This window comes from Hibiscus syriacus, unplaced genomic scaffold, assembly GCF_006381635.1.
Source record: "Hibiscus syriacus cultivar Baekdansim isolate YM2019G1 unplaced genomic scaffold, ASM638163v2 tig00112529_pilon, whole genome shotgun sequence".
In the NCBI taxonomy this organism is placed as follows: domain Eukaryota; kingdom Viridiplantae; phylum Streptophyta; class Magnoliopsida; order Malvales; family Malvaceae; genus Hibiscus; species Hibiscus syriacus.
The window spans coordinates 42,345-60,435 of NW_024063357.1; the positions used below are offsets into that span (position 1 = coordinate 42,345).

At 36.5% G+C, this 18,091-nt stretch overlaps 2 protein-coding genes and 1 pseudogene across 3 annotated transcripts in view; 1 reads left to right on the top strand and 2 right to left on the bottom strand.

The window, feature by feature from the left end:
- Positions 1 to 6,543, top strand: part of LOC120181581 (kinesin-like protein KIN-UB) — a 36,745-nt gene extending 30,202 nt beyond the window's left edge. The window contains exons 7-22 of one of the 2 annotated variants that reach the window (XM_039186675.1): positions 13 to 198; positions 462 to 683; positions 803 to 956; positions 1,202 to 1,351; positions 1,532 to 1,620; positions 1,856 to 2,059; positions 2,179 to 2,301; positions 2,857 to 2,991; positions 3,083 to 3,214; positions 3,936 to 4,053; positions 4,133 to 4,228; positions 4,598 to 4,723; positions 4,818 to 4,943; positions 5,204 to 5,347; positions 5,523 to 5,651; positions 5,749 to 6,543. In XM_039186675.1, coding sequence (XP_039042606.1) covers positions 13 to 198; positions 462 to 683; positions 803 to 956; positions 1,202 to 1,351; positions 1,532 to 1,620; positions 1,856 to 2,059; positions 2,179 to 2,301; positions 2,857 to 2,991; positions 3,083 to 3,214; positions 3,936 to 4,053; positions 4,133 to 4,228; positions 4,598 to 4,723; positions 4,818 to 4,943; positions 5,204 to 5,347; positions 5,523 to 5,651; positions 5,749 to 5,909 — 2,295 coding nt within the window. In that variant the 3' untranslated portion in view covers positions 5,910 to 6,543. The remainder of the gene's footprint in view (positions 1 to 12; positions 199 to 461; positions 684 to 802; positions 957 to 1,201; positions 1,352 to 1,531; positions 1,621 to 1,855; positions 2,060 to 2,178; positions 2,302 to 2,856; positions 2,992 to 3,082; positions 3,215 to 3,935; positions 4,054 to 4,132; positions 4,229 to 4,597; positions 4,724 to 4,817; positions 4,944 to 5,203; positions 5,348 to 5,522; positions 5,652 to 5,748) is intronic. The other variant, XM_039186676.1, reaches the window with a different exon arrangement.
- A 3,040-nt stretch (positions 6,544 to 9,583) lies between these two features.
- LOC120181568 (AT-hook motif nuclear-localized protein 22-like) lies at positions 9,584 to 10,878 on the bottom strand. The gene has a single exon (XM_039186664.1). The coding sequence runs from the start codon at positions 10,515 to 10,517 to the stop codon at positions 9,642 to 9,644; it is 876 nt and encodes a 291-aa protein (XP_039042595.1). The 5' UTR covers positions 10,518 to 10,878; the 3' UTR covers positions 9,584 to 9,641.
- Positions 10,879 to 12,662: 1,784 nt separating this feature from the next.
- On the bottom strand, positions 12,663 to 13,488 carry LOC120181573 (annotated as a pseudogene).
- Between the last annotated feature and the right edge of the window lie 4,603 nt (positions 13,489 to 18,091).

The window sequence follows — 18,091 nt, forward strand, 5'->3', positions numbered from 1 at the left end:
GGCCTTACGCAGAGTGTTCTGGATGGTTATAATGGTACAGTTATGGCATATGGTCAGACTGGAACTGGCAAAACTTTTACTCTTGGACAATTGGGTGAGGAAGATACCTCTGCTCGTGGAATAATGGTTCGCTCAATGGAGGAGATTTTAACTAATGTTTCTCCAGGAACAGATTCTGTCTCTGTTTCTTATCTGCAGGTTGTTAGACTTATGAATTTTATTCTACAATTTCTCGTTGCCTCAATTCTAACAATTGATTGAGTGTAATTTCTTTGATGGAATCATGTATGTGTAATTGTGCTATTTTGTAGAAAATACTTCTTGGATATTTAAATTTTCTCTTGTTCCCTTAAGTTTATGTGCCGTCTAACATTTTTATTAAACTTTAAGTTGCTATTTCTGTTGAGCTTCTGCATTCTTGGTAAGAACTTTTACCGGTTTATTTTAATGATTCCTTGTAGCTTTACATGGAGACCATCCATGATCTCCTTGATCCAGCGAATGATAATATTTCCATTGTGGAAGATCCCAGAACTGGAGACGTTTCATTGCCGGGGGCAACTCATGTAGAAATCAGGGATGAACAGAGTGTTTTGGAGCTATTGAAGTTAGGGGAGGCTCATCGAATTGCTGCAAATACAAAGTTGAATACTGAATCTTCTCGCAGTCATGCTATTTTGATGGTGAGTAAATTTTCACTTCTGCTTCCTATTTTATGCACTAAATTTTCATTAGCTTCCTGTAGTCGTTTATGCTGTTGTTCTTTTTGTGAAATAATATATATTCAATTATGTTAGTGCAGGTACATATTAAGAGGTCAGTCATAGGAGAAGAAGCTTCCAATCCAAGTGAAACAGAGAAGTCTTCTCACTTTGCCAAACCTCCAAAGCCTCTTGTCCGGAAAAGCAAACTGGTTTTGGTAGATTTGGCAGGCTCAGAGCGCGTCCAAAAGTCAGGTGCATATCGTGGCTTTTTTTGCCCTCCAGTGTCAAGTCAATTCCATGCTGCATAATAGGGAGCATTTTCTTTTTTCACCACCTAAAATTTGTTAGCATTGCATCTTATGTCTTGCGCAACTAAATTTGTATTTCCCATATTACCTATATAAAGCTGTATACTTTCTCAAGTGCTGGTGCTGGGTTTACTCATGAGTTCAATCCCAATGGTTGATGATGAGTTCCATTCATTTCGTTTTTGGCAGGAAGCGAGGGTCACATGTTGGAGGAAGCTAAGTCTATTAACTTGTCACTGAGTGCTTTGGGAAAGTGTATTAATGCTTTAGCTGAGAATAGTTCTCATGTGCCCATTCGTGATTCAAAACTTACAAGGCTGCTCAGAGATTCATTTGGAGGTAAGTTATCTTTTATGTCATTTAAGTGAGAATGTGCTAAATTTTAACCTAACTAAAAGCTTTTATGGGGAAGATGTTTATGATCTATTCTTTTATTTTTAATATATTTGGTATGGTTTTTAATATCTAGCAAGTTGTATGTTTCACAGAGTTATTATGGGTAGATTCTTTGTATCGCAGGCACTGCCCGAACCTCATTAATTGTGACCATTGGCCCCTCCCCACGACATCGAGGAGAGACTGCAAGTACAATTTTGTTTGGCCAAAGGGTGAGTTCTTATTTCAAAAAGCTCTCAAACTATAATATACCTGTAGTATATGCAATATCTGCTAAACAACACACCAATTATAAAGTGAAGGCAACTTTCGTTCTTGTTCAACTATCCCAATTTCATTTCATAGAATTTTATCTTTTCATTTCTTCATGTCTCGTCTAACAATGTTTCCGATATATCTAGAAGGAAGATGCTTTTACTGGTATTTTGCTAACTCCTTGTTATACAGGCAATGAAGGTGGAAAATATGTTGAAAATAAAGGAAGAGTTTGATTATAAAAGTTTGGCTAGAAAGCTTGAAATACATATGGACAAGCTAATTGCAGAAAATGAAAGGCAACAGAAAGCTTTTGATGATGAAGTTGAAAGAACAAACTTAGAAGCTGAAAAACGTGTCTCTGAGGCTGAAAGAAATTTCACGGATGCCTTAGAGGTTCGTTATCCTCTCAGATAGGAGATTTGTCAACCTCATGGTTTTTTGTTTTCAGTTATTCCTGAACAATACTTGCCTGAGAGTATTGATGTTGAACATCTGACGTGCTCTGTTTACAGAAGGAACGACTAAAGTGCCAGATGGAATATATGGGATCAGTTAAGATGCTGGAGGAAAAGATGATAGAAAATCAACGGAAGTGTGGGTGTGGTGGCTTAACGATGGATAAATGTAATGGAGAGGTACTACGCATTGAGAACCATATATGTTTCAATGCATTATGACATTATGCAGTTTCTTTTCAATAACATCATCAAGGAATTGTGCAGATTTTCCTAAGCTGACCATTACATTTTTACTTGTGTTTTAAGTTTCACTTTAGATATTAGTAGCATGCCCAATGTGAGCCATGTCTTTTCTAATTTTATGGGGTATGAAGCTTAAAGTTTCATCCATTGGTCAGATTTTTGTCTCGTATTGTGTCTGATTATCTCTAAAAGTAATTGTCACAGAACTTCAAAGTTTTTTCTTTTAGAGGAGTTTATTGGAAAAATGATTAACTGAGTTTACCTTATTATGTCCTGTCAATATATGAAATACGTATTTATCTCTTGTTGTTCACTCATTTGGCTGGCATTCAGTGTAGTGGTAAAAGACTGTTTTTGATATTGGTGTACAAATATTAGTTGCCTGATGATGAAAGTATAATGGTCTTTGTATGAAATGGGTTCATCTGATTTTGGGTCATCTAGTGTTTACCTTTAATTAACATATTTTCACTTCATCATAATTTTCAGGGGCCTGGTTCCTCAATTGGCGAGGACATTGGTGAGGTGAAAAAAATGCTAGAGAAAGAAACTCACATGCGAAAGGAAGCTGAAAAGGAGGTTGACAAACTTAGGAGTCAATTAGGGCAGTGTACAGATGCAGGGGTATACTTGCTATGTGAATAACAAATAAATTTATATGAAGTTATGAACTTCTATTAATACTGGCTATATGAGGATTGATTTCGTGTTTTAGGCAGGTGTAGATGCTGAAATCTTAAAGCTCCAGATAGCTCTGGAGGATGAGGTTCTTCAAAAAAGGAAGCTTGAAGAAGAAATTGTAGTACTACGAAGTCAGATGTTACAACTTACTTTTGAAGCTGATCAGGTATTTGATTCATAACCGCTAAGCTTTCTTTTCTTGCATTGTTGAATTCTTTTTCTCAATACAAGTGAAACCCCAATATTTGTAATTCATACTCGTAGTGTAGAGTCTTTGAGCTTTCATAGTTGACATCTCTCATTGACATTACAATCCAATATCTTATCACAATTAGGGCTGAGCAACGAAACCGAGAAAACACACGAACCGAGTAAAACGGTTCGGTTCGGTTCGGCATTATACGGTTCGGTTTAAAGGCTTCACTTTTTAGATTCGGTTCGATTCGGGTTTTCCATATGGAACCCATTTGTTCCATATTGAACCGAATAGGCATTTTTTTTTTAAAAAATTATAGTTTTAAGTGATTTTTTCATTGAAAAACCGATAAACCGAACCGAAAAAACCGGTTTCGGTTTTTTCGGTTTCGGTTTAAATATTGAAAAACCGTTTATTTCGGTTCGGTTCAATTTTTGGTAAAAAACCAAACCGAACCGAATACACCCCTAATCACAATGTCAAAAACTTGGATCCCTATACTAATACAAATTTGCCTCTTGTATGAAACTTAGCTTATAAAGATTGAAGCATGTCTGTTTGATGGTTTTTTCCCTTCATGTGTTACAGTGAACTTTCTGGTGTATTTACTGTAAGACATATCATTCTTGTCCATCCTTGGCATTCAAACTCAAGCGGACATATATGCTTATCTCCTTTTTTTATTATGTAGATGAGAAGGTGTCTTTCTGGAGGTGGACCTGGAAATGCTTATACTGGTTTAGACTCTCCAATGTCTCAAGTTAGTGATAATGGACATAAGACACCAGTTTCTGCATTGTTCGATCAAGGTGATAAAATGTCTCCCCCCCCAATATCACGTAAAGTTTTTTTTTCCCATGAATTTCTTATTGCTTTATATCAATTTACCAGTTGGAGTGCAAAAGGTCTTGGATTTGCTTGAGTCAGAAGATGCAAATGTACGCATTCATGCTGTAAAGGTTGTGGCCAACCTAGCAGCTGAAGGTGAGCAAAAGATTTGGCTTCGCATTTCATAAGTTGTCTTGTCTTTTGGGAAAATTGCTTGTAGACCTTGCGTGTTATTTGCTAATACTTGTATTAAGGGGTGCTTTGGGTAAAATAATGAAATGTGAGCAATAAAATGAGTATTGGACCATTTTATGTACCTTGTTTGTTGCAACTTAAGTATTCTGCTTATGTTGGTTGGCCAAGCTAAGCTCCCACCCCTTTTGGTATGAAGAGGCTGCTTCTTTATCCCTGTTATAAAAAGATAAATCTCTCAAAGAAATCCAGTTATTGTGATGATGATACCGTTTTTATAAGTATATCACTGGTGTTGTGATTAATGAGGGGCGCTTTCCATTTACTGTTCAGAAGCAAACCAGGAAAGGATTGTTGAAGCTGGTGGTCTTACTTCCTTGCTAACACTTCTAAGAAGCTACGAGGATGAAACTGTTCGCAGAGTAGCAGCTGGTGCAATTGCCAATCTCGCAATGAATGGTAAAATATTTTTATAAATATCCTTATCATTTTGAGTACATACGTCTTATCACTCTGATTAGATTGGTTCATTGTTTTCTTTTACGCAAAGCAGAAGCCAATCAAGAACTGATAATGCTTCAAGGGGGAATCAGTTTATTGTCTATTACAGCATCCGATGCTGAGGATCCCCGGACTCTACGCATGGTTGCTGGAGCTATAGCTAACCTGTGTGGGAATGGTATCTTACTTTATCTTTTTACCACCTCTTTTACTTATAAGTTTTTGGTTCTTACCTTGTAGTGTTTCCCATCTTCAGTAAAATTTGAATTGCTGTTTTTATATAATTCATCTCCCGGGATCTGTCGCACCTTTGGTTTTTCCATTTAGGCTTCCGGGATAACTTCTAGTAATGCTTGAGGTTGCTGTTAAATCTGGCTTTGGTTATGTCTGAATTATGCTGTTCTTTCTGCTTTTCACACGTGCTCATGCTTCTTCCAGATAAACTGCAAGCAATGCTGAGGTCTGAAGGTGGAATTAAGGCATTGCTGGGAATGGTAAGATGCGGACATCCTGATGTTCTTTCTCAAATTGCACGTGGAATTGCCAACTTCGCAAAATGTGAATCCCGTGCATCTAGTAATGGTAAGTTTTCGATCTGTTGCATGCCATAGTTGAGTGTTGACTGCTGTGAAGTTTTACCCATCTTTCTCCATAGCTTTCTTTATTCTGAAGTTTGAATGCGATTTAAGCTGTGTTTATTCTGAAGTTTTAGCGTCTGGCACGAAATGATCTCAACATAGTTCTCGTGTTACTTTAGGTATAAGAAGTGGGAAATCACTTCTCATTGATGAAGGCGCACTTCCATGGATTGTGCAAAATGCTACCAACGATGCTGCACCTATTAGGCGACACATTGAGCTCGCACTGTGTCATTTGGCACAGCATGGTAAGTCGAATTCTCCATCAACGAAAATCAGTGAAGCATCGAACACATCACAGGTTCCATCAAGGACCTTTATTTTTTAACTTTTTTAAAATTTCAGAAGTAAATGAAAAGGACATGATAAATGGAGGTGCCCTCTGGGAGCTGGTTCGCATAACAAGGGACTGTTCTCGTGAGGACATCAGGAGTCTTGCTCGCCGAACACTGAATTCAAGCCCCGTATTACGAGCTGAAATGAGGCGGCTAAGGATAGAGTTGTGAATTGTGATCGAGGTAAAGTTTTGGGCCTAACGTGTTCTAAAAGTGATGCTAGGAAAGCAAACATATCTCGCCTCTGTATAGTCGTCGAGGTTGAGAGATTAATGTAATATTCTCAGCTCTGAAAGAGCATCCACAGCAAAAATCAACGGTGGTTTGCAATACTATTTATTTATTTCTAGGTTATTCGTTGAAGTTCCTTCAGGTGAAAGGGATGGCGATCAAATTTTCGTCTTGTTGAAAGGGGAGCTCATTGATTGTGTGTTTAGAATTAAACTACTCGTTATTCATTCTTTATTTCCCATCTCTAGTTTCGCCAAATGCAGTAAACTGAATTGAGCAAATGATTTACAACACCAAGAGGCGGTGGTACCGGAGTCTCACTGCCGGCACTATTCCACATTAAATCGGACGAGCTAGTAGATTATAGTGCCACTGACCACGTAATTTGACGGGGGTGAAGAAGACACTAGTTGATTTGTATTAGCGAGAGTCCAGTGATGGTAAGACCCTTCCACGATTGAGGGCTGATGAAAGATCAAAGCAAGAACCATTGGTGGGTTAAGTTTACGGAAGCAAGGGAGAGGAAAATCTGTAGGGAGATAGGATGGGTTTAGAGGAAAGACTGGGGACCTTTTAGTCTTTCAATTTCATAATTGGGTGAATAGGTTTAATCTCCAATTAAGGATGACTGATTAATATTAATATTTTTCATTGATTATATTTAACGTTAATTGATATGATAATAAATTTAATCTTTAATATTTATACATTATGTTAATTTAATTTCAGTTTTAAAATATTTAATAAATAATTTGTATATTTGATAATATTGAGAGTTAAATATATAAATTATGAGGTATATTTAAATTTTCCATTTAATGCGATCTAATAATAAAAGATCAACCATTTCAATGGTGGAGAGACTCCTACTGGGGTGGGGAGCAACATACCTATGTTCAAACTCCATCCAATAATAGACAATAAAAATCAAACAACAACAAAAAATGAAAGTGTTCAATGCTGGATTTGTGGAATTTAAGATATTTTTTTAATTAAATGACATCGAATTTGTTTTTAAGAGGACGATAAGAGTTTGGTGAGAATTTTTAGGATTCATTGATTATGAACGATGATGGTCAAAATGATAGTTGGCACGATGGTTGATTGCGACAAAAGTGACCTGGTTCGTAACCACAACGGGGATTGGCTGGTTGGTTTCAACAGGCATATTGGTCTTCTGGTTATAGGAAGATTCAATGTCAAACTGATGGCACTGAGACTTATAACTTGTTTACAGCTCCTAATCTCTTGGCATCCTCATTGCTCCTCGTCCGCATGATTGGCCAGCTTCTCTCTCGGAATTTCTAGATTTTATACTTATTAAAAGGGAGAGCAATTTAGTTGCTGACCATCTCGCAAAAGCTGCTCGCAGCACAGACGGTCTTACTCGGCTTTTCTCTGCAGCACCTCCAGATCTCCAAAACACTCTTGTTCGTGATATTCAAGAGCCTCCCTATCTGAGGCCTAACGCCCTATTATGTAATTGGCTCTACCACCTTACTATTAAAAAAAAGTGACCTAAATTTATGTTGGTTCTAGTAGAGGGAGAAAATGAAAGATAGAAAAAGATATAAAAATTACTTTTATATGTATACAAAAATTACTTTTATATGTCTTTCTATATAAATTACATTATCACATCATTTTTAAAGCTAGGTGGCTAAGAGAGAAATGAAAGTTAGTGACAAAATTTGTGATATACCTTGTTTTTAATTCCATATTATTTTGGGTATTATACTTTTTTATCAAAAATATCTCATAATTGAGAAGTTTAAAAGATAATCTAGCTATTGAATAGATTAATAGTTCAAAAGTGATGAAGTTTAGAGTGATGCTAGTAGTTAAGAAAATTTTATTTATTTTTAAACGAACCCGTGTTCGAACAACAAATTTGCATGGATACTGAAGTTTTGATCTATTTTTTTTCTTAAAAAAATCAAAATTTTATGTAATAAAATTTTATAAAAGAGCTTGCGGACAATGTTGGGATCATGTACAATGAGATTATAGATATATATATATATATATATATGGGGATGCAATTCTATATCTTTTAATATTCTTTTCTTAAAAATAACGGGTATGCAAAAAAAATTATTTTTTTAACATATTAAACTAAATTTAACATATTTTCCTAAATAATGGGATGCACTTTAGTATTAAACCGGTAAGGATGGAGCCTGGAGGCATTTAATTTATAGTCTAAAATGTGGCAATTATATATGATTTGCTCTTTGAGTTTCACTTCAGGAGATAGCTACTAGAAAAGGAAATGGAAAAAGGAAAAACAAAGGAATCTTGACATTTTACATTGTAATAATTCTTGAGGTGTGTTGTACTTCAAGGAATCGAAGGATCCATGTTAATGATGGGGAACCTGAACTCTAATTTTCTCTGACCCCATTACCAATATATACACATAAAATATAAATGAATCCTGTAAATATATACACTTAATCAAAAATAAATTTTACTAGGTTAGATTTTCATTTAGGGCTTATTTTCACTGTGAGAGCCGCCTAAAAGAGGGTTTCCATGCTATGCATGTACTGCCAAGGAGGATCACTGAAATTTAAGAGAAATTAATTATGCAGGAAATTCTTTTGATACACTATCATCTAAAATTTATACTTCATAATCTTAGTTATTCTAATCTTTAACTATAATTTTTTAATTAAACTAAGGTGATTACAAAATAATATTTGTTTTAAATATTTTCAACTAATTGAAACAAATATTTTCGACTAATTGACATTGACCGCTCAATCACTTTGTTATATTCAGCGGTGCTCGAAATCGTGACCTCTAAAAATAATAATGGCTCATTTAACTATTAAGGTAAATTAGTTCATGTTTAACTATAAACTTTAAACCTTGAATTATAAACCTAAAACTTTAAAACCTAAACCCTAAAACCTACGTGAAACTAATATTGATGAACTACGAAAAAAATCTGATAATTCAATGAGAATAAAAACAACCTCTTTATCAATTATTCTATTATATGAAGTAAAATAGCAAACATGAACTTACCTTGTCTAATTGATTCAGTCCATGCCATTTTACACGTATAGTGGCAGTGACAGTTTTTTTTTCTCGAGAAAGATGAAACTTTAATGCATGAGGATCAGATTCAGACCCAGTTTGTCGTGCTTGTTACTGGTGTTGCTTTGCTTGGCATTTTTACATGGGAATTATACAGGGAAATGGAAATGGTTGCCTCGGAAAGGAGCTCTCTTATTTTTCTTGCAGAGCAGCGCACGTGTAACCGAACAGGCTGATTCCATAATGAAACCTATAGCATTATCAAAGCATGGAAAAGACAGCAAACCCTAAGCCCATAACTTCCCATCTCCTTTGCCTTTCTTACAGCAAAGAGAAAATGACTTGCATGCTTCTGGTGCTTCTTAATCGTTAAGTTACTATGATGAGCAAAACTGAGAAAAGGGCTACCATTTTATGGAAAGACTACTGAAAAAAAAACCACAGCAGGGAGAAATGTTCCAGGAAATTTGTACATCCTTCTACAAATCAAAGCCATGATGATCAAACTTAAAACATCAACTATTTTATAAAAGAAGAAGGGGAATAAACTAACAAGGAGTGAAAAAGAAAATTAAGGAGGAAAAATGAAGAAGGAAATTTAAAACACGAAATTTTCTGTGTTTTTTGTTAATAAGGGGGATGACCTGTGCCCCAATAGGCATCGGCTGGCATTTGGACTGAATTTAGAAGATTTGATGGCAATCCTTGAGCAAAAGATCTATTGGGATCTTGCAATAGTTGCTGCTGCTGCTGCTGTTGTTGAGTGGCCATGCTTCCCGGTGATCCTATGGTTCCGCTTCCAGGAATCGGCGGCTCCACTGGTTGTTCTTCTTCTTCTTCCAATGGAAGCCTTTCATAGGCCGCATTACCAAAAGAAGCTGCCATAACCACCACCGGACCCGAAGCAACAAGTGGACCCACCGCGGTTCCTCCTACTACTTGACCTTGACCGCCTGCTAAATATATGGCCAATTCCGATGCAGCCGCCGGAGCCGGAGGAGGCAAAAACGACCCAGAAAGAGATAAAATTTCGAACCTTCCTTGTAAATTCATGACTGCACGAGAAGCTCCAGGCTGCTTCAAGGTTACATTCATTACGGTTCCGCTACCGCTCAGAATGCAAACCCCTCTTTGTTTTCGCCAGGCGAAAGTCGAAACACTTTCCATGATGTCACAGCCGTTGGCGATTTCCATAACGTGGCACCGGAGAGCATTGGCGCTATCTCGGGTTATGATGATCGGTGGCTTAGGCTTGTTCTTGGAACCGGCAGGCCTGCCGCGCGGTCTCCTAGTGTTTTCGCCTTCGGATAAGGCTAACTCTTTCCCTACTCCCGTGTCGGTCGCGGTGGTGGTGGCCGTTTCTTCTCGATCTCGTTTCTGACCAACGTTTTGCTCGTCTTCGGAACTTTGCTGCTGTTGGTGGTGGTGTTGGAATTGATTAAGATGAAGATCTCTAGCGAGGAAAGGAGGGAGGTGACGGCCATGAGATGTTATTGGATCCATTTTTATTCTTCCCCTTCAAATTTCAAACCTAAAGTACAAGAATCAATCAACTGAATTCTGATAGATCAGAACTTCAGAAGAGAAAAAAGATGTATAGTTCCTATTTTTGTTTGGAGGTTACTTTGAATAGTTGAATATCTACAGCCTACAGGTTTCACCAAAAAAAGGGAAAGAGAAGTGGTTTGAAGCACCTGACACCAAATTTTAAGCTGAATCAAGCCTATCTATCTTCTATCCACTCTTCCATGTGAGTTGAGATGACATGTTATTCATTGGTAGTTCATGGAAGTGATCTGCTTCCCTTGTAAGAAGATAAGTTTTGATTAAGGGTTTGGAAGGAAGAGAAAAGGGTAGAAGGAGAGGTGGATTATGGGTTTAGATCTGAGGGCGTACTTGGATTGATTTTATGATATTGGGGTGTAGTCAAATGTGTTGTTGGGTTAGGGTTAGATGACAAAGTCATGGACTGTGTTGTTGGGTTAGGGTTAGATGATCAAAGGTATGGACAGTGTCGGATATGTATTTGATCGAATTGAGTCGAGTAAAGTTAAATTATTTGAATGAATTGAGTCAATCATTCTTATTTTATAATTTAAACTTTATTTGAAATTTTTCAACTCGAGTCTAGTTGTTTGAATTTCTGTTTAAGTTTAATGAAAAATATTTATAATATTGTGGTATTAATGGATTCTAATTTATCCTATAATCATACTCTATATATATATATATATATATATTTCTTCAGGTGTAATATACATATATAATGTAAAGTTGAAATAATCAATTTAACTTTAAAATTAACCCACTTAAAAGTTTTGAATTCTATTTTATAATTCAAATTTTATCTAAAAAATTTTCGATTCGACTTGTGTTTATAAAATTATAAATCAATTCAATTCGATTCAAAATTTTTAACATTGTCGAATCTTGATGTCTTTCCCCACCACCATGGGTCCCAACAGCCCATGTTCTGGCGCTTCCTCTCTCTTAAATGTGTGTATCTTGAGAATTCAAAGCCTGCAGCATAAAGATTACAGTGTCCTCCACTTGACAGTTGATATCTCTTCTCGATGATCTCTTCTTTCCCCCTCTTTTCACTCCCTAAAAAAACCACCGTCTCCATCTCTCCCCATTCATAAAAAAGTGTACTTTCTAAAGTACTTAAAACGAAGCCAATGATATGACAAGACTCAAAGGAAACGGGAAGAAGAAGAAGAAAAAGTAGAGAGAATGTTTACTTTGTGAATCCATGTAAGGTATCTTTCATGGGATCTGACTTGTTTGTTTCACGTTGTAAAGTCTTAAAATGGCATTTATGCTACTATCTAACCTAGATTTTACTAATTCTATAAAACTATGAAAGTATATATAAGAACAAGTGTTCAAACTGAAAGCAGGCGTTATTCGTGGTCTGGGACTGAGAGAATGGGAAGCTAGCGTTACTAAACTTGGTTCCATGCTTGCTGACTGTTGGCTGTTGAGAGAATAAGAATGAAACAAGGGTCAAACCATCTATTTGACTGATACTAGTGAGCTGTTGTAACGCTCAATCTTGTCACGGACTATTGCCATCTGTTAGGAAACTGGTTAAGCATGATATTCAAGAACATTGAATACTTTTCATTCATTCCAGTAAACGGATTACATTGCTTTATAGCACCTAACAGAAGCTTAGTTCTAGTCTAGAAGCTTTGTAACTACCTTAACTGACTACTAACAGCTCTAACAACTCTTAACTGACCTTAGCTACTTAGCTCTAATATTCCCTCTACTTTCTCCTCCTCCTTCAATAAAGTAACACGCACATCTTAGCCCTGAACAATTGAAAAGATGAACAATTGAATCGAAAGTGCGGATGCTTCATTCCGTTCACTTGAATCGAAAGTGCCGATGCTTCCTTTCGTTCTTCTTGAATCGAAAGTGCCGATGCTTCCTTCCGTTCATTTTGAATCGAAAGTGCTGATGCTTCCTTTCGTTCTTCTTATTCACCTTCATTTCTTTCTTCTTCACCCTCTTTTACAAGGTTCTTTGACATATTTTTTTTTATGGACTCTTGGCTGTGAAGTCCCATGACACTTTGAGATAAAAGCAACAAAATGAATACAAAATTAAACTTCTGTTTACACACACAAAAGAATTATACTACTATGCTACTTCAGTGGCCAGCTCCTCATTCGCTTTTCGTAAGTGCCGAAGAATTGCATCAGTACTCCATCAACTTTGATAAGCTATGTTGCAGCTTTAGGATCAGGTCCCTTGATAAGGTTTTACAATGCCCAAGCTGTTGTTCTCACAGTTGAACCCTTGTTTGACAACATCATGCTTGCAAGAGGTGGCAAAGCACCTTGAGATAGCAGAACATTTCGCAACTCCTCCCCTTCACCAGCAACACTGCCTAATGCCCAGGCACACTGCTTGGCAACAAGCAAGTAACTCTTTTCTCCAAGGTGTGCAATGTGGAATGGTAATGCAGGCATCAAAGCTTTTGTTTCTTCCGGTTTTCCTGCTGCAAAATTTGTAAGACACCAAGCTGCCTCGAGCAATTGTTCATCGGAGATCCAAACGAAAGACATTGCACAAGCAGGGGAATAGCTCCAGCTTTAAGAGTAGCTTCAACCGGAGAGAACTCAGATTTTGACAATAATCGCCTTAACTCACGTAGTGAATTTACCCTCTTCTGCATTGCACCTTTCCCCTGGTAAGCAGCAGCGGATTTTAACTCATCCACAGCTGTAGAAGTTTGGGCATCTAAAAGAAACCCTGCTTTATCAGTTATCATATCATTTCCCTCGACGGGAACATCGTCGTCACCAGTGGCTCCCACTCTACACAACCGTTTCGCTCGGACCAACGATTCTCTCCTCTCTTTCCCCACCATCACCGCCTTTTCCCGTCGTCTTTGAGCCGCTACGTTCCCAACTGATGATTTAATGGGATCTCTTCGATGGGAAGTGGAGGAATCATCGGCCATTCAGAACTACTGAACAACCACCTTTTACGCCAACAAGCACGATGAACTAACAAGAACGCCCGTAGAAAGAAAACAGAAGGCTCCAGGAACTTATGGCGATTGATACCATGTTAGGAAACTGGTTAAGCATGATATTCAAGAACATTGAATACTTCTCATTCATTCCAGTAAACGGATTACATTGCTTTATAGCAGCTAACAGAAGCTTAGTTCTAGTCTAGAAGCTTTGTAACTACCTTAACTGACTACTAACAACTCTTAACTGACGCTAGCTACTTAGCTCTAATACCATCTATCTTATTTCATTTGCCGAGACACTTATCATAAAATTAAACAATTATCACTCGTTACACCGTCATTACCATCTTCTCATAAGATATATTTGATAGTATAACTCGTAGAATATCTATTTTCACCGCTTTTAAATTTTAAAACTTTTTTACTGATATGGAGTCAATGTCCCTAATTTCTCCAGGGTGTGATGCTAACCGGAAGTTGTATATCAATAATTTGTTTTAATGGAGAGGGTGAGGATGCATCGAGAATTGTAGTAGGGACCTACACCAAAGAAATAGGGTCAGGGTGAGTCTTAAGGGAATAAGGGGTGTTTTTTTTTGGTGTTTTTTCTGAAAAATCACCGGTGATCGATATATTTATTGATCTAACACCGGTCAGATTATATTTCTCGATCTAACACTCGTAGCAGTAAAGCGCTCCCCCTGAACCGCGATATATGCTGATTTGGCGTCAAATGGGGTATAGCGCGATACAGGGGGTGCTATACGCTGACATGGGTTACACGTGTGTATAGTGCGGCCCCTGATCTACGCTATACGCCATATAGGGGTATAGCACGGATCAGGGGCCGCGCTATACGCCACGTAGGGGTAATTATATTTAACGCGGTCCCTGGTCTGCCCTCGTGCATCCTTGGGAAGCAGAAACGGTTTCCCGTTACTGTTGAACCACTCATAATAACCCTCAGCATACATCAAGAAGTCAGTAAAAATGGGCTCTCTACGGGGAAGGCGCCGATGTCGATCCTCCCACAACACGACCCACTCATGATGCCTCACCAGCCAATATGTATCTGTCTTGTTGCGTCTATCTAAGCTATGCAACTCGTCCATATTGCGCGGTGCATCCAGAATTGGTTGAAAACAACCAAACTGCCGGAGCACGCGATCAGTGGAGTGCCACTCGACGGTCGCATAACAGATCAGAGGGACCATCACCATCCAAACATCTGATGGACCCCTCAACTCAGGTGGGATCACCTCCCTCACATCATCAGTAGAATATGGCACCCGTTCAAACTAAAGCAAATAATATATAATTTTTATCAAAATAATAATCTAATTATATAACTATAATCTAAAATCGATTTTTAAACATTAAAATTCATATCTGTGTGCCAGCCTTCTAATCGATTAGCACCCTAATTTTTTCTAAATCATCAGGTAGCTCCTGATGATTTTTCCTATCAGTAAACCACCTATTCAAGGAAAAAAAATTATTATACGCTGTATAAAATTATTAATATATAAAATCAGTTTTATAATTACCTCAGAAGTAGTGGAAATACGAATGGGTTCTTCATAAGGGGACATAAAAAGGGCAATCGATACCATGCCCAAGACTGTAGCAGCAGGAGACATCCACCGATAGCATTACGCCTGTAGTCAGTGGCTCCACACATCTCCCTGTACAGCAAAGCCAAAATTGTTGAGCCCCAACTGAATGATCCGGCGAGACGAAAGTCGCTAAGATGTCGCAACCACATGCAGTGAACTAGGTTGCGATTTGTCCGGCATCAGCAATCCTCCTATCAACTGCAATATGCATGCCCGTGCATACATCTTAACCTCATCCTCAGAGGTGTCTGCGCTCAACTCCCGAAAATTGGCATCTAACCAATTTAATGGTATCCTACCTCCGATAAAACTTTCAGGGACACGCCCTAGATTATCTCGACACAAAGTAGTCCAAGAACCGGAAGCTATCCCTGATATCACATCTCCATCCACCGGAAGCCCCAGGTGCATAGAAACATCCTCAAGCGTGATCGTGCACTCTCCACACGGAAGATGGAATGTGTGGGTCTCCGGCCTCCACCGCTCTACTAAGGTAGAAATAAGGTCTGGTTCTATCTTACAATGACCTGATATCTACATATGTAACCAAATCCAACCTCTACTAAATACGACAAGACACACTAGGTATCACTAACTTAAGATTCCTAATAAAAGGATCTAATACACGTCATTCTCTTAAAAATAAATAATTACAAAAATTAATTCTTAATCTAATAATCATGCATTAAATAAATCAACTAATTATTACTAATAATTTAAATTAAATTAAAACGTTAAAATGTTACCGTATCAGCAAAGTGTTGAGATATATGATTTCCATCCAAGCGAAGTAGACTGCCTTCCATTATATCTGCAAAAGAATTATATTATTAAAATATTAAATAAAGTAAAATACTTAAATAAATTAAATACATAATATTAAAAATATTATAAAATATATCTTAAACATAGAGAGTATTTGATAGAATTTGGTGTGATAAAAGTGATTGAGGATTGGGGTATTTATAGGGAGGATTGGGGTGTGGACAAGTGGGTAATTAAAGGTATAGCGCGGATCATGGGCCGCGCTATACCCACGTGTAATCCATTTCAGCGTATAGCGCGATGCAGGGGCGCTATACCCCAAATGGCGCCAAATCAACATATAACGCGGGACATGGGGCGCGCTTTACTACTACGAGTGTTAGATCAAAATATAATATGACCATATTAGATCAAAAATATACCGATCATTAGTGATTTTCGAGAAAAATACCGTTTTGGGGGACTCTTGTTTCTAGGGTTGTCTTTAACTCCATGCTCATTTTCTCAGGAACCAGGCCCAGCAGTAATATTAATTATTGAACTCTATAGTCACCATTTACTATGAAATATATGACTGAAGGGAATACGGAATCCGTACAAATAATTATGTTTACACTAAATACATTGATGGATGCATGTACATCTTAAGTATGTACGTATTTATTTTAAAATATGATTTTTTTTTATATTAGTTGTTTAATTTACTGAAGGTGTTCACTCTAAAATTTTATTGTGTCCATATTAAAATTTGAATTTCTTTATATAAATTGTTCATTTTATTGAAAATGCTCACCCTCAAATTTTATTTGTCTTCTCATATAGATTTTTTTATTATTATATATATATATATATATATATATATATATATATATATGCGTATTCTAAAAAATATTACTTTGATTTATTATAATATTATTTTATCGTTAAATTTTACTTTAAATCCACACTCATAGTTTAGATTCATGTAAATAACAAAATTCTAAGTGTTTTATAAATTAATTTTATAAGATATGACCTATTTCCAATTTTTTATAAAAAAAATATTTAAAAATGAATTTTTATAATATTTTTTTATAAAACACCAAAATAAAAGACTCTACTCTACCACTCCACATCATCCACTAGCACACCTAAATCCCATGAATCCATTTGTTGCTGTGTGTCGGATTTTCAGTTGTCTCCTCTGCAATTCTCATCGTATAATAGATTAATTTACTGATAAAAGCTATTTTCTTATTTAATATGAGCTTCATGTGTGTGTATATAATCTTATCCAAACCATAACACAAATCCCATCCAAGCGTTCTTTGATATGGAAAATAAATAAATTAAATATACATTATAATTTTTTTTTAAAATTAAGTTCAAAATATAAAATTTTAAAATTATATATATTTTAATTTTTAATTATTTTAAGATTTTTTACATTTAATAATTTTGAATTTTCTAAGTTCTTCAAAGAACAAAATCTCTATCCCTCATCAAATCTTTTCCACTTGTCCAAAATTCGTTCTCATCCTCGTCTTCACGTTACTTTCATCTATCTCATCAATTTTAGCCAAACCTTCTTTTACTTACTAAACAACTAAGCTCAATGAAAACAACCTCAATGCTAAAAAATACTTGGTCGGCCATACAAAAAAATTGGAATCCTTTCTCATATCCTATTATGTTTTTTTAATATTTCTGAGTAACTATAAGATAATACTTACTCAGGGTTTTCTTGATCTATTGACAACGCATGCCCTACAAACAAATTTACTCAAACCCAGAAGCTCTAGAAAAAAAATACCATTTACCACTGAAAGCATTTACGAGATTATCTTATTATGTTATTGAAGGTTGTGATTGATGCATTCACCCTTGTAACTTATTGATTCATGTTGTACTAAAATTAGTTTAACATGTTTCATCTGTTTTTTGGTTACAAAAAGTTTATGTCAGCGGTGATTCTCCCAGTCCAGGGTCAGGGTATACCTAAGATTCGATTGGGATTTACATAAAAATTTATAGATTGATCACAAAGAGTGACAGAGATGAGATTCTTACTTGACCTTACAAACTCAAATTCCTGAATCACAACCACTTATATCTACAAGTGGCAACATGTTTCATCTTTTTACCACTACAATTATGGCTTTGTTAGATGACAACTGTAGTTTCGTGGCTAAACTCTTTCATGTTCATAAGATCGAGTTTTTTAC